Consider the following 21,822-nt stretch of genomic DNA (forward strand, 5'->3'; position numbering starts at 1 on the left):
CTCAACTGTCAATCAACTGTTAACTAGTATTTTTTTGTTTTTTTTTTCCCCACACCACACACACACACACACACCAGGAAGCAGCCCGTGACAGCTGACTAACTCCCAGGTACCTATTTACTGCTAGGTAACAGGGGCATTCAGGGTGAAAGAAACTTTGCCCATTTGTTTCTGCCTCGTGCGGGAATCGAACCCGCGCCACAGAATTACGAATCCTGCGCGCTATCCACCAGGCTACGAGGCCCCCTACCTCGTGTGTGTGTGTGTGTGTGTGTGTGTGTGTGTGTGTGTGTGTGTGTGTGTGTGTGTGTGTTCGTAAAACTATTTATCTGTTTCCCTGTTGATCTCTATTGTCTGCCTATCTGTCACGGCTTGCTTCTCAGTCTCTGTTTCACTCCCTCCCTTTCTCTCTCCCTCGTCCCTCCCTCCCTCCTGCTGGCCCAGAACCCGGCTCCAGCCATGCTACCCCGCTACGCCCCCTCACACCACACCACCGGCAGCCCGTCCTCTCCACTAGTACGTCTCATTGTGGACGTTATGCTCCATAACGTACAAATTAAACAATACTATACAAAAAAGGCAGCGGCTAACAAATATATACGTTTTCAATGCATAGGTTAGGTGGGTGGTTTGGGTTGGGTTGGGTTTGGTTGGGTTAGGTGGGTTACTTGGGTTCGTAGGTTTGTGTCAGCAGCTGCGGGTGTTGGGTCGGGTTGGTTGGGTAACCAGCCCCGACGCAGCACCAACGGCGCCTCCTGTAGCCACAACAACAAAATCAATAGTGCTAATATTCCCTGACCTTAATTAAGGGAATGGGTGATAACACCTTATCGCTGCCAGATGGGACTGGTTGAGGGTTTGGGGGGGGGATTAAGTATTAAATGAGCAGGAGGGGGGAGAGGGGTAGGGTTCTGGGCGGGGGGGGGGCGGGGGGGGGGCGGGGGGGGCGGGGGGGGCGGGGGGGGGGGGGGCGGGGGGGCGGGGGGGCGGGGGGGGGCGGGGGGGGCGGGGGGGGCGGGGGGGCGGGGGGGGCGGGGGGGGGGGAGAATGGGGTGCTTGCTGGGACCAATGAGAGTTAAGAAGGCGCGTGACATTCCTAAAATTTCATATTTACCTGTGATTTGTGGATTCACAGTGGCCAGAAGCAATATATACATGCATATACATAGTTACTTATACGTCTATACTATAAGAGAGAATGTGTGTATTGGCTCTGTTTAACGGTGGAGGCTACAGGCTTGGGGCTAAGCCTTACCCAACGGTGGAAGCTACAGGCTTGGGGCTAAGCCTTACCCAACGGTAGAGGCTACAGGCTTGGGGCTAAGCCTTGCCCAACGTTGGAGGCTTCAGGCTTGGGGCTAAGCCTTACCCAACGATGGAGGCTACAGGCTTGGGGCCAAGCCTTACGCAACGTTGGAGGCTACAGGCTTGGGGCTAAGCCTTACCCAACGATGGAGGCTACAGGCTTGGGGCTAAGCCTTACCCAACGTTGGAGGCTACAGGCTTGGGGCTAAGCCTTACCCAACGGTAGAGGCTACAGGCTTGGGGCTAAGCCTTACCCAACGGTAGAGGCTACAGGCTTGGGGCTAAGCCTTGCCCAACGTTGGAGGCTACAGGCTTGGGGCTAAGCCTTACCCAACGATGGAGGCTACAGGCTTGGGGCTAAGCCTTACCCAACGATGGAGGCTACAGGCTTGGGGCCAAGCCTTACCCAACGGGGAGGCTACAGGCTTGGGGCTAAGCCTTACCCAACGGTAGAGGCTACAGGCTTGGGGCTAAGCCTTACCCAACGGTAGAGGCTACAGGCTTGGGGCTAAGCCTTACCCAACGGTAGAGGCTACAGGCTTGGGGCTAAGCCTTACCCAACGGTAGAGGCTACAGGCTTGGGGCTAGCCTTACCCAACGGTAGAGGCTACAGGCTTGGGGCTAAGCCTTACCCAACGGGGGAGGCTACAGGCTTGAGGCTAAGCCTTACCCAACGGTAGAGGCTACAGGCTTGGGGCTAAGCCTTACCCAACGGTAGAGGCTACAGGCTTGGGGCTAAGCCTTACCCAACGGTAGAGGCCACAGGCTTGGGGCTAAGCCTTACCCAACGGTAGAGGCCACAGGCTTGGGGCTAAGCCTTACCCAACGGTGGAGGCCACAGGCTTGGGACTAAGCCTTACCCAACGGTGGAGGCTACAGGCTTGGGACTAAGCCTTACCCAACGGTGGAGGCTACAGGCTTGGGACTAAGCCTTACCCAACGGTGGAGGCTACAGGCTTGGGGCTAAGCCTTACCCAACGGTGGAGGCTACAGGCTTGGGGCTAAGCCTTATCCAACGGTGGAGGCTACAGGCTTGAGGCTAAGCCTTATCCAACGGTGGAGGCTACAGGCTTGGGGCTAAGCCTTACCCAAATTTGTAAGGAAATGGTCTGAGATAGGGGGGGCGAACACTGGCTGATCGGGATAGGCCTAAGTTAAATAATACAAGAAATATTAAATAAGTAATTATCAAAAGAAGGCACCAAACCGGGGAGAAATATTAATCATTCACATTTTTCATTGTGTGAATGAAATGAATAAAAATGAAAATCGTATTGATTTTCCCGAGATCAGTGAACTGTGTTGTACAATACTGCAAGAGAAGTAAATGTTTTGAGTTTTCTGTTTTCAGAAGGTGGAGATGCTAGTAAGGCGGCAGCCATCGTCAGACTCATTACGGGGCTCACTGTGAGATCGTGCTCACGTTCAAGTAAGTTTATTGAGGTAATGAAATACAGTACATCTCAAAAGGATAGAGTAGCGTATGCTATTTCTATCCTCGTCTATTTAAGGTCCCTCAAGGGGCTCACAAATCCGTATAGTACGCAAATATTAATCATATTTTACGTGTCACATTCCAATAGTAACTACAGGGGTCTACTGTCAATATTTATTGATCATGCTGCACCTGTCATTTCTTGTTTTGGTCGACTTAACAACTTGGAGACGGCGCAGAAGGAAGCCATGAGAATAATCTTGTGATGCCCAAGAAATACAATGATCGAGATAATGAGAATGGAATTGAACTTACAGTGTATTAGTAATAGAATTTCAGAGATAAATGTAGCTTCGGCGATTAGATTAATGAGAGGCGGAGGATCTAATGAATTAATCCTCTTACTTCAAAATTTGAGAAGAAATGAACGATGCATCCAAAATCCAAAGACCCTAGACCAGCCCGGCAGGGGATGGAAGGCTGGGCCCAGGATGTGGAAATCTTGAGCAGGGAACAGGTCATAAGTCGGAGGAGGAAGAGGTACAGCTCGCTGACCCAACCACCGCGGGTGTTTTTCTTTGACACTGTAGAGATGGTGCTGTGGTGCACCTGGAGGTGTGGTGCCAGGTCAGCCCCACATTAATCACCATGCAGACTTAGTGAGGCTGTCCTCAAGCTTCTGGCATACAATCTTGGACAGCCAAACAGATATTTTATTATATATACTAGACTAGGGGGGGGGGGGAGTACCCAGCTCCACCTGGGGATCTTCCCCCCCCCCACTCTCTCTCTCCCCATCACCCTCCCCCCCCCAATCTCGTCTCTATTTCCACATCTCTCTTTGCGTCCCCTCCCCTCCCTCTTTCCTCCCCCTTTTCCCACTCTACCACCATCTACAACTTTCTCTCCCACTTTCCCCCAACATCTCCCCTCTCCAATTCTCTATAACAGTCTCCCCCTCTCATCTCTCCTCCTCTCTTTCCCCTTCGCCTGCCCTTTTACCCCCCTCTTCACCTGTCTCCCATTCTCTCATCAAACTTCCCCCTTATCTCCTTCCTTCTCATCACACTTGCCCCTTATCTCATTCTCTTCAAATATCACCCTCCCCCTCTCCCCCTTCTTTCTTCTCTATCTCTGTCTCTCTTTGTCTTTGTACTCGCCTAGTTGTGCTTGCGAGGGTTGAGCTTCGGCTCTTTGGTCCCGTTTCTCAACTGTCAATCAACAGGTGTACAGGTTCCTGAGCCTACTGGGCTCTATCATATCTACACTTGAAACTGTGTATGGAGTCAGCCTCCACCACATCACTTCCTAGTGCATTCCATTTATTAACTACTCTGACACTAAACAAAATTAATTTTAATGTCTTTAGGCTCATTTGGGCACTCAATTTCCACCTGTGTTCCGTAGTGCGTGTTCCCCATGTGTTAAATAAACTGTCTTTTTCTACCCTATCAATTCCTTTGAGAATCTTTTACGTTATGATCATGCCCCCTCCCCCCTTAACTCTCCTGTCTTCCAGCGACGTGAGGTTTAATTCCCGTAGTCTCTCCTCATAGTCCTATTTATTGTTATGTTTGACGAGATATGAACTCCATGCTGGAGCTGCATACTCCAGGATTGATCTAACATATGTGATATTCAAGATTTTGAATGATTCCTTACACAAGTGTGTGTGTGAGCGTGTGTGAGCGTGTGGGCAGAGAGGGGGAGGGGAAGGAAAGAGAGGTGGAGAGAGGAGGGTGAGAGAGGAAGGAAAGGTGGAGAGAGAGGGAGGGTAGGGAGAGCGAGGGAGGAGAGAGAGAGTGGGGGAGAGAGAAAGAGTGGGAGAGAGAGTGGGGGAGAGAGAGAGGGGGAGAGAGAGAGGGAGAGAGAGTGGGGAGGGGTGAGAGAGGGGGGGTGTGTGTGTATGGGGGATGCGGGGGACTGGGGGGTGGGGGCGGAGATGGCGAACAGGTCAGATGGGGGGTAAGAAGGGGGGGGGTGGAGTATAGTGAGGTCTTATATATATTATATATATATATGATATCCTGAACAAGAATTTGATAATATTTTACCTCACTCTGTACACCTGATTAATTGACCAGAGAGGGGCACCTACCAATCAGCCGCCCGCTCACACAACTAGATGAGTAATGACGATGTATGGATGACAATGTGATCCGTCGTCGCCTCACCACGTGGTGATTCACTAAGTTCTAGTAGATTGATGAAGGCGGTTCTTCTCTATCTACACAAAGCTCTGGAGTCAGTCACTGTAGCGTTGTGTTACAGTTCACTAATTTACTGTATCACTGATCACTGGAGCCCAAATGTAAACAAACCCTCGTGGGCCCTCCCACATGGCCTGTCTGGTGAATTCACTGTTTAACACAAAGCACTAGTGATAGCACGGTATGTTTCTTTCCTATTCGTGGCGGTTATACACTTTTGTTATACCCCAATATCTGTGATCCGTCACTGTAGCCTTAATTAACCCCCAAAATATTGGCGTTTAGCGTAGAGCGCGACCCCGCGACCCTCTCCCTCTATGGCTGGCTCGGCTCGACTGTGTGTGTGTGTGTGTGTGTGTGTGTGTGTGTGTGTGTGTGTGTGTGTGTGTCTGTGTGTGTGTGTGTGTCTGTGTGTGTGTGTGTGTGTGTCTGTGTCTGTGTCTGTGTGTGTGTGTGTGTGTGTGTGTGTGTGTGTGTGTGTGTGTCTGTGTGTGTGTGTGTGTGTCTGTGTGTCTGTGTGTGTGTCTGTGTCTGTGTCTGTGTGTGTGTGTGTCTGTGTGTGTGTGTGTCTGTGTGTGTGTGTGTGAGTCTGTGTGTGTGTGTGTGTGTCTGTGTGTGTGTGTGTGTGTCTGTGTGTGTGTGTGTCTGTGTGTGTGTGTGTCTGTGTGTGTGTGTGTGTCTGTGTGTGTGTGTGTGTGTCTGTGTGTGTGTGTCTGTGTGTGTGTGTGTGTCTGTGTGTGTGTGTCTGTGTGTGTGTGTGTGTGTGTGTGTGTGTGTGTGTGTGTCTGTGTGTGTGTGTGTGTGTCTGTGTGTGTGTGTGTCTGTGTGTGTGTGTGTGTGTCTGTGTGTGTGTGTGTGTGTCTGTGTGTGTGTGTCTGTGTGTGTGTGTGTGTCTGTGTGTGTGTGTGTGTCTGTGTGTCTGTGTGTGTGTGTGTGTCTGTGTGTGTGTGTGTGTGTCTGTGTGTGTGTCTGTGTCTGTGTCTGTGTGTCTGTGTGTGTGTGTGTGTGTGTGTGTGTGTGTGTGTGTCTGTGTGTGTGTGTGTCTGTGTGTGTGTGTGTGTGTGTGTGTGTGTGTGTGTCTGTGTGTGTGTGTGTGTGTCTGTGTCTGTGTCTGTGTGTCTGTGTGTGTGTGTGTGTGTCTGTGTGTGTGTGTGTGTGTCTGTGTGTGTGTGTGTGTCTGTGTGTGTGTGTGTGTGTGTGTGTGTGTGTGTGTGTGTGTGTGTGTGTGTGTGTGTGTGTGTCTGTGTGTGTGTCTGTGTGTGTGTGTGTCTGTGTGTGTGTGTGTGTGTGTGTCTGTGTGTGTGTGTGTGTGTCTGTGTGTGTGTGTGTGTGTCTGTGTGTGTGTGTGTGTGTCTGTGTGTGTGTGTGTGTGTCTGTGTCTGTGTGTGTGTGTCTGTGTCTGTGTGTGTGTGTCTGTGTCTGTGTCTGTGTCTGTGTGTGTGTGTGTGTGTGTGTGTGTGTGTGTGTCTGTGTGTGTGTGTGTGTGTGTGTGTGTGTGTGTGTCTGTGTCTGTGTCTGTGTCTGTGTGTGTGTGTGTGTGTGTGTGTGTGTCTGTGTGTGTGTCTGTGTGTGTGTGTGTGTGTGTGTGTGTGTGTGTGTGTGTGTGTGTGTGTGTGTGTCTGTGTGTGTGTGTGTGTGTCTGTGTGTGTGTGTGTGTCTGTGTGTGTGTGTGTGTGTCTGTGTGTGTGTGTGTGTGTGTGTCTGTGTGTGTGTGTCTGTGTCTGTGTCTGTGTGTCTGTGTGTGTGTGTGTGTGTGTGTGTGTGTGTGTGTGTGTGTGTGTGTGTGTGTGTGTGTGTGTGTGTGTGTGTGTGTCTGTGTGTGTGTGTGTGTGTCGCTCTTATATAAATAATATACTGTAGTTTCCACTGGCATGCAAATAGTCAGCTGGTGGGAGGATCCAAGCAGAGTAAAATATTTAAATATAATAATTTCCTGTTGTCTTTGGGAAAAGTGTGGTGCTTTTAAGATGATGGAGGCTCGGTTTTAATTGACGTGTTTTCACCTTTTACGGCCGTAGTATGATAAATAAAATATTTCTAACAATTCTCCCTAATATCAGTACATATTGTTAAAATACTACATCTACAAAAATATATCTCTTCCTCTCTCCCACCCACCTTCTTCCCTCTCCCTTCTTCCCTCTCCCTTCTTTCCTCTCCCTTCTTCCCTCTCCCTTCTTTCCTCTCCTTTCCTCTCCCTTCTTTCCTCTCCCTTCTTTCCTCTCCCTTCTTTCCTCTCCCTTCTTTCCTCTCCCTTCTTTCCTCTCCCTTCTTCCAGACAAATTCGCAAACGTAATAATATCCCCATCGACTTTGAGAAAGCCTTTGAAGCCGTTGATGGATCACCTGTTTTATGTTGCTATGGGCAAAGTATGATGATTATAAAATTGATGCTAATCTTCCCATGATTAGTTCATAATTTGTCATATGACTCTAATAAATATGTTTTGGAGCACGCTGTTTCCTCTTGAATTCTGATGAACCCGACCAGACTATGTCCATCCCGCACCCCAGACCAGTCACCCTGCAGCATGGGTTGGGCTAGTCCAAGCGTTTAGCCTCTTAATCTTGAAGAGAGAGACAAATAGACGTTCTCTCATGTATACAGATGGAGTACCCAGCTGCATCAGGGTCTCTCTCTCTTCTCCCCCTCCCCCCCCCCCTCTCTGCTAATTTCACCTCTCTCCCTTTCTCGTCTCTCTCTCTCTCTCTCTTCCCCTCTCCAGTTTTCTCCCTTACATCCCCCCTTTTTACCCCTCTCCTCCCTTATCCCACTTCTCTACCGAGCTCTCGGACACCCCCTCCTTCCCTCTCCCTTAATTTCACCCCCCCCCCCCTATAACCCGCTCTCTCATCTCTCAACCTTTCCCATTTCTTCCCTGGCTGCGTGCTGGTTAACTATTTATGTGACGTGAGCGTGTATAGTGTAACACCTCTATGATCTAGTGGCAGCCACGGAACACTGCCAGGGAACACTCTCACGGAACACTGTCACGGAACACTGTCACGAAACACTGCCAGGGAACACTGTCAGGGAACACTACCAGGGAACACTACCAGGGAACACTACCAAGGAACACTACCAGGGAACACTGAAAATTCCAGCTGGGCAGCGGTAATCTGGCCAGCTGTAATCCGTCCTCACTGCGGGTGTCCGTGGAGCAGATGATAGCTACTGTCTCCTGCTCCTGGGGTCGGAAGTTCGAGACTCCTAGTGCCCAAGCGAATGAATTATTATTCACGGTGGTGGATAGCAACACTTACTACTAATATGTAATGATGGACCACCAGAAAGTTCATCTTTTGTACTTTTAATTTGATAAGAGTCCTGAAAAAATATAACTAAAACCACATAACAATTAGGCCTATTAGGCACAAAGTATTATATTTGGCCTAAGATAGTGTGCATTAGGCCTAGGATCACCATGAGAGGTTAAGTTCAATATTTATGTTACAGTTAAAACAAGTTCCCCATTTGTCGTGAGTGACAATACAGAAACCAACTTTCTGGTAGTCCACCACCACATAATGGTACTGTCGACCAGTGTTACTATAAGTACTCTCGTTACCAGGAGCGTTACTCACGGTCTCTCGTGTGTGTGTGTCCCCGTACAGCTGGTGCAGGCCACCACCTGGGCCTCACAAGACGAATAATCTGGTAATTCCAGGCGGCGAGCAGCGGCTGGGACACACCGTGCAAGGCTCTCACAGTCCGCCCATTTTATTAGTTTTCCTTTTTGTCAATAAAAGGACGTGGGTGTCTGGGTGACCTGTCGAGAGAATAGCTGACTCTTGACCACTGGCGGGACGCTCCACCGTCGTGTCCTGGGAGACACTGGCAAGCCAACACCAGTGTGATATGCTGAAATGTTTTGGGTTTCTGTTTGGAAATAAATCTCTTGATTATTGATTTATCTGATTAAGCTGAATATTTATCAGTCGAAGTGCCTCGAGAAATATATATCCAATGACTGGTTTTAATTGTTGCATATGCCTTCGTAGCCCTCGTTCACGTGATTGTTGAGACGACGTGTTATCTTGAGATGATTTCGGGGCTTTTAGTGTCCCCGCGGCCCGGTCCTCGACCAGGCCTCCACCCACAGGAAGCAGCCCGTAACAGCTGACTAACATCCAGGTACCTAATTTACTGCTAGGTAACAGGGGCATAGAGTGAAAGAAACTCTGCCCATTGTTTCTCGCCTGCGCCTGGAATCGAACCCAGGACCACAGGATCACAAGTCCCGCGTGCTGTCCGCTTGGCTCGACCAGGGTTGCCCCATGAACCTGTCTGTGCTGCCCTCTAAGGTATATTCAGTAGTCTGGATCAATTCTCAACGACACAAACGCCCAACTTACTAAAATAGATATACTGATAAACAAATTATACCTGAGGTTTGTTCATAACAAGATTTAAGACAGTTATGACACAAGCTCACAAGACTTTATGACACACTCTCTTTATCTTTAAAATAGCTCACTAGAAGGATCCAAGAATGATGAATGCCTCACATGTATTTAAGACTTTAGGAGTTAAAACTTAAGCAGGAACTTATGTGGTATTCAAGAACAGACGCAGGAGGCATAAATGGAGTTAATTATATCTTATATATCATCATCATCATCAACATCAGAAACGTTTGACATAATTATATAATGACCTATCCTCAAGAACTGTAGAAAACGACTTAGAGTAAATTGCTTCCACAAATACTAGAAATCATTTTAATACGTGTGTCTGGACCTCTGCCTACATTCTCTTATCCAAATGTTGTTATCTGTGCGTCAAGGACTTTGAAGGAGTAACGGGAAAGAGGAAAACCTTATCTGATAGATAAGATTAGCTAATGGGACAATGATACGGAGTGAGTCACAACGTCCACCCGTCGGGAAGGGAGGACTTAAGTCCCGCTGACAACCAACCGGCACTATTCTTATTCACTGATTATTTTCACCGTGACTACTACTTAACTGCTCTTCATTTGGTATCAGACGTAAGAGTAATTCAAACTCCATCTTCAGACGATAGTCTGAAGTCCCTAGTTGCCAAGTCTGCCATGTTCTAGTTGATGTTTTAGGTCCAGATGACTGGAACGTCTTTGACTTAAGTAGAAGGTCGTTCCGAGGAGCAGGTGTTGACACAAATATGGTCATCCTGTGCCTCTAACACTCATTATTAAACCAGCGGATAATTAACCTTAATTAACCTCTCCAGCAAAGAAATTCCAAGACCTCTATTTAAAGGAAATAAACATTCAATTACAAGATGTGTACTTGAGAATCAATGCCTAAGAACACACATATACAATTGTGTACTAGAGGATACACATACACAGATGTGTGCCAGATAATACACACACACAAAACCACGGATAGTATACAAAATCAAGTTAAATCTGGCAATACAAAACTTGAAGAGCTGAATATTGTTAACAAAACATTGCTTTTACAATTGCAACTCTGCCTCGCTGCGGTTACATTAGTGCTGCTATTGACAAGCAAAGCAACATTTAAGCCTCTAGCACATAGACGGATAACTAATATTTGCAACACAAGCTGAAATAAGTAACATCCATTAGAATACAGCTCTCACTTCACAAATTTAAATTTCCTAAATTCAAATAGTAAATTATTTCGGGATAAGCTTTTTCACTGCCCACCACGCTGAGTCTCCCGCACATCTCAACATCTAGACAGTGACTTATTACCAAGCCTTTGTGCACAGCTTCACCGCCACTCAAAAAATATACACTCACAAAACTGTCAACATTTATGCAGTCTTAGTCCTACTTGAAACAAACAAAATATTATATAATATTATATATATATATATATATATATATATATATGCGAACAAGCTTGAATAGTCCCAAGCATTTATGCAAATGAAAACTCCACACCCCCAGAAGTGACTCGAACCCGGACGTCCAGGAATACATTGCAACTGGTGTCACGGTGCCTTAATCCACTCGACCACCAGTGATCGCACATAAGGAGGTGATAGCCGAAGCTATTTGACCACCCTCCGGCGGCACTTTGATGGTAATCTTGGGTATAGCCCAAGATTACCATGATTACCAAGATTACAAGCAAATCCGATTACTCTGGCTCAAAAACTAAGACTTCATTCTCAGACTTATAATACTTTCCTTTTCACAATAAAAGTTTGGGCGATGAAAGATTGTATGTCTTTCCCTTACTATATAGACACTAGGGACCGAGTGGTGTGACGGGAGTTGCTCACTCTGGTTCATTAACAATATGAGTGTGGAACATTCCACAGTGTTCTCGCATTTATGGTATGGACCTGGAAGCCCGTCCTCCTAAAATTATGGTAATTATAGCAACTATTTGCTCAACTGCAACTGTACACAAGTGTGCAGTTGTATGAGTTGTGTTATGAGTCCCAGGCGGCCTAATGAGGTAGATCGACAGACAGATCGGTTGCGCTGAATCAGAATTGGTGGCAGATTATCGAACATTAGTTCATCACGCCTTGTGAGAGTTATTTCGCACCTGATCAGATTTAGGAGTCGGGTAAATGAATGAAGCTGAGGAAACGTCATTAAACGTGACTAAGGAGAAGGAAAGCAGGGGTCAAGCATCTTAAGAAAACGAGGTAAGATAAGATGTCGACAGTATGTTAGGAGACGTGAGGTGGGCGGAGGTCTTAAGACCTCACTTGACTCGTGAGAGACGACAGGGACGAACATAGGTCGTTGCTGCCTAACGAAGAAGAAAGTTTGTAGCTCATGATGAAGAGTGTGAGAGAGAGCTACGAGGTCAACGTGTGGGGCAGCTGTTGGAGGACGACGTGTAACGTATCTCTGTTATCGTAGTAACAGATATGGGGGCGTCTGAAGCCTATTGGGTGGTCGTACCTTAGTGGACCCTACTGTGTGAAAATCCTTTACGTGGATCAATTGGGCAGGTGTTCCTGAGTGGCACCTGTTAGGCCACTTCTCACGCTCACGTCTGGACGGTTAGGGGTCGATAGTGGCACGTCCAAGAGGAGCTTGTGGTTGACCTGGTAGGGCGCCATATTTGTTTGTCGTGGACAGGCGCCGTCGCACCATCCTTTGGTGGTTTGTACCGTGGAACTACACGTGTATGGTGGCGTTTGTGTTGTGGTTGTCCATGTGATGTGTATGGTGGCGTTTGTGTTGTGGACCTTCACGCGTATTGTGAAGCCTGCGTAGGGAAGCCTCACGTGTATGAAGAAACCTATGTAGAACAGCATGTTTATGGTGAAACTTCATGTAGCAGTGGTTCGTCATGGACGGGAGTCGTCGCTAATGAAGGAAGCAGCGACATGGGACCTTCAAGAGTACCTACTTAATTCGAGGACCCATCGGTAGATGGACCTGATGATAATTTTCAGGACGTAATTCAGAGTTATATGGACACCGTTAGTGTTTGAGGGAGTGCATGAATTCATATATTATGAATGATGCAGTGCAAGGTGAGAACGTTAATGTTCTCTTGTTTGAGTTAAATTATATGCAAGTTGCCTAGCCCAGGCGGCGAGAGAATAGGGGGGGGGGGACAGGAGGTTGTTGGCGAAGATTAAGCAGCGTTCAAGTGTACTGCAGCTGTTAGAACACTGGTATTATACAAGCGTGATGACAGTTTGTTGGACCTGATGATGATAATATGCTGTTATTTCTTAACTCTTTGTATTTTTGTAATAAATGATTGCTTGTAGACAACTTGTCTTTACATTTGTCCTGTGAGAATTTCTAGAGAGAGAGAGAGAGAGAGAGAGAGAGAGAGAGAGAGAGAGAGAGAGAGAGAGAGAGAGAGAGAGAGAGAGAGAGAGAGAGAGAGAGAGAGAGGAGAACCAGTTTCAGGTGGGTCGACAGCAGACATAACATCATAAAGGAGAACTGGAAGGAGGTCATCCCAAAGCAAGGAGAGTGAGGGTAAGTCATGGTGGCTCAGCGTGGTGTGGACTCATGATAATGGGCCAGATTTCAACCTATTCCTCCACACAAGGTGACGTTGAGCCCCTTCTTCATAAGTAAGATCATTATATACAGGGTGACTCTCCAGTCTGTGCTCCATTGGAAGTATAATTTAATTTATATTATTTTATCGAGGGGTCGCTGATTATAAAAATCAGAGCCCCCCCTCCTGATAGCTGGTGGGTGTATGGGGCTGGGGTATGGGGCTGGGGTATGGGGCTGGGGTATGGGGCTGGGGTATGGGGCTGGGGTATGGGGCTGGTGTATGGGGCTGGGGTATGGGGCTGGTGTATGGGGCTGGGGTATGGGGCTGGTGTATGTGGGCTGGTGTATGTGGGCTGGTGTATGTGGGCTGGTGTATGGGGCTGGGGTATGGGGCTGGGGTATGGGGCTGGTGTATGGGGCTGGCGTATGGGGCTGGCGTATGGGGCTGGGGTATGGGGCTGGTGTATGGGGCTGGGGTATGGGGCTGGTGGATGGGGCTGGTGTATGGGGCTGGGGTATGGGGCTGGCGTATGGGGCTGGTGTATGGGGCTGGGGTATGGGGCTGGGGTATGGGGCTGGCGTATGGGGCTGGCGTATGGGGCTGGCGTATGGGGCTGGGGTATGGGGCTGGTGGATGGGGCTGGTGGATGGGGCTGGTGGATGGGGCTGGTGTATAGGGCTGGTGGATGGGGCTGGTGTATGGGGCTGGTGTATGGGGCTGGCGTATGGGGCTGGCGTATGGGGCTGGCGTATGGGGCTGGTGGATGGGGCTGGTGGATGGGGCTGGTGTATGGGGCTGGGGTATGGGGCTGGCGTATGGGGCTGGCGTATGGGGCTGGGGTATGGGGCTGGGGTATGGGGCTGGCGTATGGGGCTGGCGTATGGGGCTGGGGTATGGGGTATGGGGCTGGTGGATGGGGCTGGTGTATGGGGCTGGTGTATGGGGCTGGGGTATGGGGCTGGCGTATGGGGCTGGGGTATGGGGCTGGTGTATAGGGCTGATGTATGAGGCTGGTGTATGGGGCTGGTGTATAGGGCTGGTGTATAGGGCTGATGTATGAGGCTGGTGTATGGGGCTGGTGTATGAGGCAGCGGGTGTAATTAAGGGGCTGATGTATGGTGGGTGTATGAGGCTGGACCCCATTAACCTCAGCCACCGAACCAGCCACATTATATCGTTACAGTATTCTTGTTCAATCCAAATGAAAATATGTGAACATTATGTACTATGCAGTAATATGGACACCGACCTACAGTGTCCTTCACTTTGTCTAATCACCGTACAGTGAACTGTGGAGGGTCCTTCACGGTGTCCACTGCCCTCACCGCTGGACATATGACCAGTCCTCACCCAACTGTGACCAGTTGTCAGCCTTATAATTACTGTGTTCAGCCTTATCATTACTGTGTTCAGCCTTATCATTACTGTGCTCAGCCTTATCATTACTGTGCTCAGCCTTATACTGTGGTCAGCTTAATAATTACAATTTGGCTAATTACCAAAAAAGTGTTGCCACAATTACCACAAACGCTCTTAATTATACAACAATCTTTTATCCCGAGTAAGTTCGTTAGTAATTGTTGCCTCTATCCCTCTGAGGTCCACCAACCTCGTCCCTCTGGCGCTAATCCATCCCTTCCACCCCTCCCCCCCCCACATTCCCGACTATCCTCATTTAAAATAATTATCATTACTATTTTCATATTCATATTTTCATTACATAATTTTAATTTTCGCCATTAATAAATAGTATGTCTTTTCTTGCTCATTTTCACCCACAGGTGCGCCAGGTGTGTACACACATGAGTGAACACCACAGGTGTGTACACACATGAGTGAACACCACAGGTGTGTACACACGAGTGAAGACCACAGGTGTGTACACACATGAGTGAACACGACAGGTGTGTACACATATGAGTAAACACCACAGGTGTGTACACATATGAGTAAACACCACAGGTGTGTACACACATGAGTGAAGACCACAGGTGTGTACACACATGAGTGAACACCACAGGTGTGTACACACGAGTGAAGACCACAGGTGTGTACACACATGAGTGAAGACCACAGGTGTGTACACACATGAGTGAAGACCACAGGTGTGTACACACATGAGTGAAGACCACAGGTGTGTACACACTTGCGTGAAGACCACAGGTGTAGGAAAGGGAAAAGGTTAATGTTGCAGCGGGCCTTGGCAACAATGCTGCGCCACCTGCACAACACCTGAGCGTATCCTGTCGTGTATTGACGGAGGATCTGTCAGCTTCCTGTCCCTTACATCACCTTACTGTCAGACCTCCTGTCAGCTCTTAGGGGCGAAATGCTCTGCTGATATTCACATTGTGATTTTCTCAGCAGATACCGTCCACCAGCCAACAACAGATACCGTCCACCAGCCAACAACAGATACCGTCCACCAGCCAACAACAGATACCGTCCACCAGCCAACAACAGATACCGTCCACCAGCCAACAACAGATACCGTCCACCACCAACAACAGATACCGTCCACCACCAACAACAGATACCGTCCACCACCAACAACAGATACCGTCCACCAGCCAACAACAGATACCGTCCACCAGCCAACAACAGATACCGTCCACCAGCCACAACAGATAGCGTCCACCAGCCAACAACAGATACCGTCCACCAGCAACAACAGATACCGTCCACCACCAACAACAGATACCGTCCACTACCAACAACAGATACCGCCCACCAGCCAACGGTCACCACCAACAACAGATACCGTCCACCAGCCAACAACAGATACCGTCCACCAGCCAACAACAGATACCGTCCACCAGCCACAACAGATACCGTCCACCAGCCAACAACAGATACCGTCCACCACCAACAACAGATACCGTCCACCAGCCAACAACAGATACCGTCCACCAGCCAACAACAGATACCGTCCACCAGCCACAACAGATACCGTCCACCAGCCAACAACAGATACCGTCCACCAGCCAACAACAGATACCGTCCACCACCAACAACAGATACCGTCCACCACCAACAACAGATACCGTCCACCAGCCAACAACAGATACCGTCCACCACCAACAACAGATACCGTCCACCACCAACAACAGATACCGTCCACCACCAACAACAGATACCGTCCACCACCAACGACAGATACCGTCCACCACCAACAACAGATACCGTCCACCAGCCAACAACAGATACCGTCCACCACCAACAACAGATACCGTCCACCAGCCAACAACAGATACCGTCCACCACCAACAACAGATACCGTCCACCAGCCAACAACAGATACCGTCCACCAGCCAACAACAGATACCGTCCACCAGCCAACAACAGATACCGTCCACCAGCCAACAACAGATACCGTCCACCAGCCAACAACAGATACCGTCCACCAGCCAACAACAGATACCGTCCACCAGCCAACAACAGATACCGTCCACCAGCCAACGGTCACCACCAACAAATCTCTCGTCAGTAACACAGCTATCGTCTACAATATTCGTATTTTCCGGAGGTGGAAGCTTGAGCTGTTGACACCTTGGGATGCTGTCGACGGCGGGGAGAGACTTAACGTCAGCCGCTGGCGTCAGCCCCGCTCAGGAAGACAATCTTGAGCTTCAAGGATGGACAAGGGGCTGACGCTACACTTGTAGAACGGGCCGATGCTGACACTACTACTGACTCTAAAGGACGGCCAGGTGCTGACGCCCTGTCTATCTCCTACAAGCCTGGGAGTGCCTGTCACGTCCTGCGTCGTATAACTGCTATATGACATTTGTAATGCCATGCAGCTATTGTTTATCCCAGATAGGCGTTACCCGCCTTACTCCTCACAAATACATATAGCGACGTATGTAATTAAACACACTGCGTGACGCGCACGTTATCGCAGACGCAAAACCTGTGCGGTGGGCGGCCTTGCTGAGGGATGGGTGGCTGTGGGAGGTGTGGCAGGTGGGCGGCCTTGCTGAGGGATGGGTGGCTGTGGGAGGTGTGGCAGGTGGGCGGCCTTGCTGAGGGATGGGTGGCTGTGGGAGGTGTGGCAGGTGGGCGGCCTGTTAACTAGAGGGTAATGGGCGGCTGTGGGAGGTGTGGCAGGTGGGCGGCCTGTTAACTAGAGGGTAATGGGCGGCTGTGGGAGGTGTGGCAGGTGGGCGGCCTGTTAACTAGAGGGTAATGGGCGGCTGTGGGAGGTGTGGCAGGTGGGCGGCCTGTTAACTAGAGGGTAATGGGCGGCTGTGGGAGGTGTGGCAGGTGGGCGGCCTGTTAACTAGAGGGTAATGGGCGGCTGTGGGAGGTGTGGCAGGTGGGCGGCCTGTTAACTAGAGGGTAATGGGCGGCTGTGGGAATTGGGTGGTTAGTTGTTGCGGTGGCAGCGGTGGAAGACGGGCCTTGTGACCCCTCACCCTCCTGCAAGAACCACTCCGGCTTGACTCTTGGGTCGATACCGTCAAGTTTTTTAATGAAGAAACGTTGAAGTGTGACGGAGGCTGACTCAAGGAAACATTTCTCAGGATAAAAATACTGCACGTGGCAAGCACGTGGCACGAGCTTGCACGTGGCAAGCCACAAACTATACAATTATATTCTCGTTGATTTTCTCCCCAATTTAAACATTCTGAGTCTCAATTATCACACACGACTGAGTGTTGTCTCTCCTAACAGCGTCATCAGTTACTTATAATTTATGTTTTCATACAAAAATAGGAGCTGAACACACCAAATTTGTTTAATAGATGTTGAATACAGATATCTGTCGTATAGCTTTTCGATATCTATATGTATAGTATATCAGTGTTATGAGCCAGTTATACAGATTATAACTAATAGCTTAGAGCCAAGTTAGAACAGAGGCTGAAGCATTAATTATATGCTGCATATATGTATACTGTCCCATATTGCTGCAGGTGCTCTATTAATGGTGGTCATCCTTTTTATATAAATTGAGTGTATATTAATACACGTGTGCGTGTATTCGCCTAGTTTTCACCTAGCTGTGCTTGCGGGGGTTGAGCTCTGCTCTCTTTCGATCTGTCTCTCAACTGTCAATAAATCAACTAACAACTACTAATTTTTTTCACACACATCACACACACTCACACACACACACACACACACACACACACACACACACACACACACACACACACACACACACACACACACACACACCTTAACCCCCTAACACCTTCCCCCATCTCCCTCTTCCCCTCTTCTACCCCAAAACCCCCACCTACCCCCGATTCCCCCCTATCTAATATACCCTCTCTTCCACTCCCAGCACCCATGCTCCATTCTCATCTCACCTCAGTATCCCTCTTCCCCCCAACCTCTCAACCTCTATCTGACTCTCAGTCTCACTCTATTTCTCAACCCCCCTATGCTATTCAGACCCCTAACTTTCAGACCCATTATGCCCTTCTTACCCCCCTAGATGCCCAGACCCCATTTGCCTACCAGGCACTCCCAGGCACCCCCCTAGCACCCCCCCACTCGCCCCCACAGCCCCCACAGCCCCCACTTGCCCCCCAGACACCCCCCAGTTCCCCCCAGACCCCTGGTGAAAGGGGGAACTCTGACACCCGAGTTTCCAAGAAGAGTCTCAAGGTTTGGTACACCAATGCTGATGGGGTAGCCAATAAAGCAGAAGAGATAAAAGAAAGAGTTAGTGAGGCAGACCCAGACATAGTGGCAATAGTGGAAACTAAAATAAATGGCATGATCTCGGATGCAATCTTTCCAGAGGGGTACCAGGTGATAAGAAAAGAAAGGACACAGAGACAGGGAGGTGGAGTGGCACTACTAATAAAGCGGAAATGGAAGTTTGATGAGCTGGAAAATCCGGGTACCAATGAAAGCACAAGCTTCATACATGGAACCCTGACAGTGGATGGGAAGAAGATTGTAATCTTGATACTCTACAATCCCCCACCAAACAGTAGAAGGCCCAGGCAGGAGTACGAGGACAGCAACAAGACATGTATGGATGAACTGCAGAGGGCAGCAACTTTAGCGCATAGAATGAGAGCGAAGCTGCTGGTCATGGGGGACCTAAATCACGGAGAGATAGATTGGGAAACGAGGAATCCCCATGGCGGGGAGGAGACCTGGGGAGCGAAGCTGGTAGACGTTATTGACAGGAATTTCCTAACACAGCATGTGAAAGAAGATACTAGGGAAAGAGGAGGGGATACGCCCAGCCTATTAGATCTCATTATCACTCAGAATGTAGAAGACATCGAGCAGTTGGAACATGAAATACCACTAGGAGCTAGTGACCATTGTGTCCTAGCCTTTGACTACATGATGGAGCTTAAAATTGTGACCAAAGGACAAGAGGTCCGGGAAAGGAGACTTGATTACAGAAAAGGGGACTACAGAGGGATAAGGGACTACCTGGGAGAAGTGCAGTGGGAGGAAGAACTTAGAGGAAAAACAGTGCAAGGTATGATGACCCAAGTCATATTGAAATGCAAGGAGGCTGAAGATAGATTTATTCCAACAATAAAGAAAAAAAGCAGGAGGGAATATAATAACCCATGGTTTAATAGACAGTGTCAGGAAGCAAAGGTGAGAAGCAGGAGGGAGTGGAGGAAGTACAGAAGACAAAGGACAGAGGACAACAGGATTAGATGTAACAGAGCTAGGAATGATTACATTAACATAAGACGAGTGTCGGAAAGAAATTATGAGAACGATATTGCAGTCAAAGCGAAAAAGCAACCAAAATTACTACATAGCCATATAAGAAGGAAGATGTCGGTAAATGACCAAGTGACAAGACTGAGGAAAACAGAAGGGGCATATACAGAAAGCGACAAGGAAATCTGCGAGGTACTGAATGCAAAATTCCATGGAGTGTTCACTACCGAGCCTGAGCAGCTCCCATTGTTAGAAGAGATTACCCAAGATGAAAGACTATCAGATATAGAGGTGACAGCAGAGGATGTAATGAAACAGTTGACAACACTGGATGCAAATAAAGCTGTTGGACCAGACAAAGTATCACCGTGGATACTTAAAGAGGCAGCGCAGGCTCTCAGCGTGCCTCTGGCAATGATCTTCAATGAGTCACTTATGTCGGGAGAATTGTCCAGTTGCTGGAAGGAGGCAAATGTCGTACCGATTTTCAAAAAGGGGGATAGGGAGGAGGCACTTAACTACAGACCCGTATCACTGACAAGCATCCCCTGCAAAATACTTGAAAGAATAATTAGGCTAAGACTTGTTGAGCACCTGGAGAGCATTGGGTTTGTAAACAAGCACCAACATGGGTTCTGGACAGGGAAATCATGCCTAACAAACCTTTTAGAATTCTATGATAAAGTAACAAGGATAAGGCAGGACAGAGAAGGCTGGGCAGACTGCATATTTCTTGACTGCCAAAAGGCCTTTGATACGGTACCGCACATGAGACTGCTATACAAACTTGAGAGGCAGGCAGGAGTAAGCGGAAAGGCCCTAGTATGGGTGAAGAACTACCTAACAGGAAGGAGCCAGAGGGTAATGGTAAGGGGCGAAAAGTCGGACTGGCGAACAGTAACAAGTGGAGTACCTCAAGGATCGGTGCTGGGACCAATCCTCTTTCTAATTTACGTAAATGATATGTTTACAGGAGTGGAATCATACATGTCAATGTTTGCAGATGACGCAAAATTAATGAGAAGAGTTGTGACAGACGAGGATTGTAGGATCCTCCAAGAGGACTTACACAGGCTGCAGAGATGGTCAGAGAAATGGCTACTGGAGTTTAACACCAGTAAATGTAAAGTTATGGAAATGGGATCAGGTGACAGGAGACCAAAGGGACAGTACACAATGAAGGGGAACAGCCTACCTGTAACGATTCGAGAAAGAGACCTGGGAGTGGATGTGACACCCAATCTAACTCCTGAGGCACATATAAATAGGATAACGACAGCAGCGTACTCTACACTGGCGAAAATTAGAACTTCATTCAGAAACCTAAATGAGGAAGCTTTTAGGGCGCTTTTCACTGCCTACGTGAGACCCGTCTTAGAGTATGCCGCGCCATCATGGAGCCCCCACCTGAAGAAACACATAAAGAAACTGGAGAAGGTTCAGAGGTTTGCGACGAGGCTTGTCCCAGAGCTACGAGGGATGGGATATGAAGAGCGGCTGAAGGAACTGAACCTTACGACACTAGAGAAAAGAAGGGAGAGAGGAGATATGATAGGGACATATAAAATACTCAGGGGAATTGACAAAGTGGAAATAGATGAAATGTTCACACGTAATAATAACAGAACGAGGGGACATGGGTGGAAACTGGAAACTCAGATGAGTCACAGAGATGTTAGGAAGTTTTCTTTTAGCGTGAGAGTAGTAGAAAAATGGAATGCACTTGGGGAACAGGTTGTGGAAGCAAATACTATTCATACTTTTAAAACTAGGTATGATAGGGAAATGGGACAGGAGTCATTGCTGTAAACAACCGATAGCTAGAAAGGCGGGATCCAAGAGTCAATGCTCGATCCTGCAAGCACATATAGGTGAGTACACACACACACACAGGCAAGAAAGAGAGGGGTGGGCAGACTGCATGTTTTTGGATTACCAGAAAGCCTTTGACACAGTATCCCACAAGAAACTAGAGCACAAGCAGGCAGTAGTGAAAGGCAAGGTACTCTACTGGATAAGGGAGTACCTAAGTAACAGAAGACAGCGAGTCACAGTCTCGCAGGGTTCAGTCCTTGGACCTATACTGTTTCTGACATATGTAAATGATCTCCCAGAGGGAATAGAATCGTTACTCTCGTTGTTTGCTGATAATGCAAAAAATATGAGGAGCATTAAGACGTAGGAAGATAGTATGAGGCTACAAGATGATCTAGACAAACTGAATGAATGGTCCAACAAATGGCTACTAAAGTTCCACCCGAGTTAATGTAA

The 21,822-nt window shown here is 48.3% G+C and overlaps 2 protein-coding genes across 2 annotated transcripts in view; one reads left to right on the plus strand and one right to left on the minus strand.

Annotated features, from left to right (window-relative positions):
• Nos (Nitric oxide synthase) overlaps positions 1–21,822 on the minus strand; it is a 761,521-nt gene that overhangs the window by 592,484 nt on the left and 147,215 nt on the right. The gene's annotated exons all lie outside the window — the stretch shown is intronic.
• LOC138365248 (mucin-2-like) lies at positions 1,376–16,523 on the plus strand. The gene is made up of 3 exons (XM_069325519.1): positions 1,376–1,412; positions 2,657–2,734; positions 15,265–16,523. The coding sequence occupies exons 1-3, from the start codon at positions 1,376–1,378 to the stop codon at positions 16,521–16,523; spliced, it is 1,374 nt and encodes a 457-aa protein (XP_069181620.1).

The sequence above is a fragment of the Procambarus clarkii genome, chromosome 16 (genome assembly GCF_040958095.1).
Source record: "Procambarus clarkii isolate CNS0578487 chromosome 16, FALCON_Pclarkii_2.0, whole genome shotgun sequence".
Taxonomy (NCBI): Eukaryota; Metazoa; Arthropoda; class Malacostraca; order Decapoda; family Cambaridae; genus Procambarus; species Procambarus clarkii.

Excerpts from the sequence above, each read along its gene's own strand:
- LOC138365248 (XM_069325519.1), top strand. The coding sequence starts at position 1,376 with ATGGAGGCTACAGGCTTGGGGCCAAGCCTTACGCAAC. Across the intron at positions 1,413-2,656 it reads GGGGCCAAGCCTTACGCAAC|AAGGTGGAGATGCTAGTAAG; the intron begins GTTGGAGGCTAC and ends TTCTGTTTTCAG. Across the intron at positions 2,735-15,264 it reads GAGATCGTGCTCACGTTCAA|ATACCGTCCACCAGCCAACA; the intron begins GTAAGTTTATTG and ends TTTTCTCAGCAG.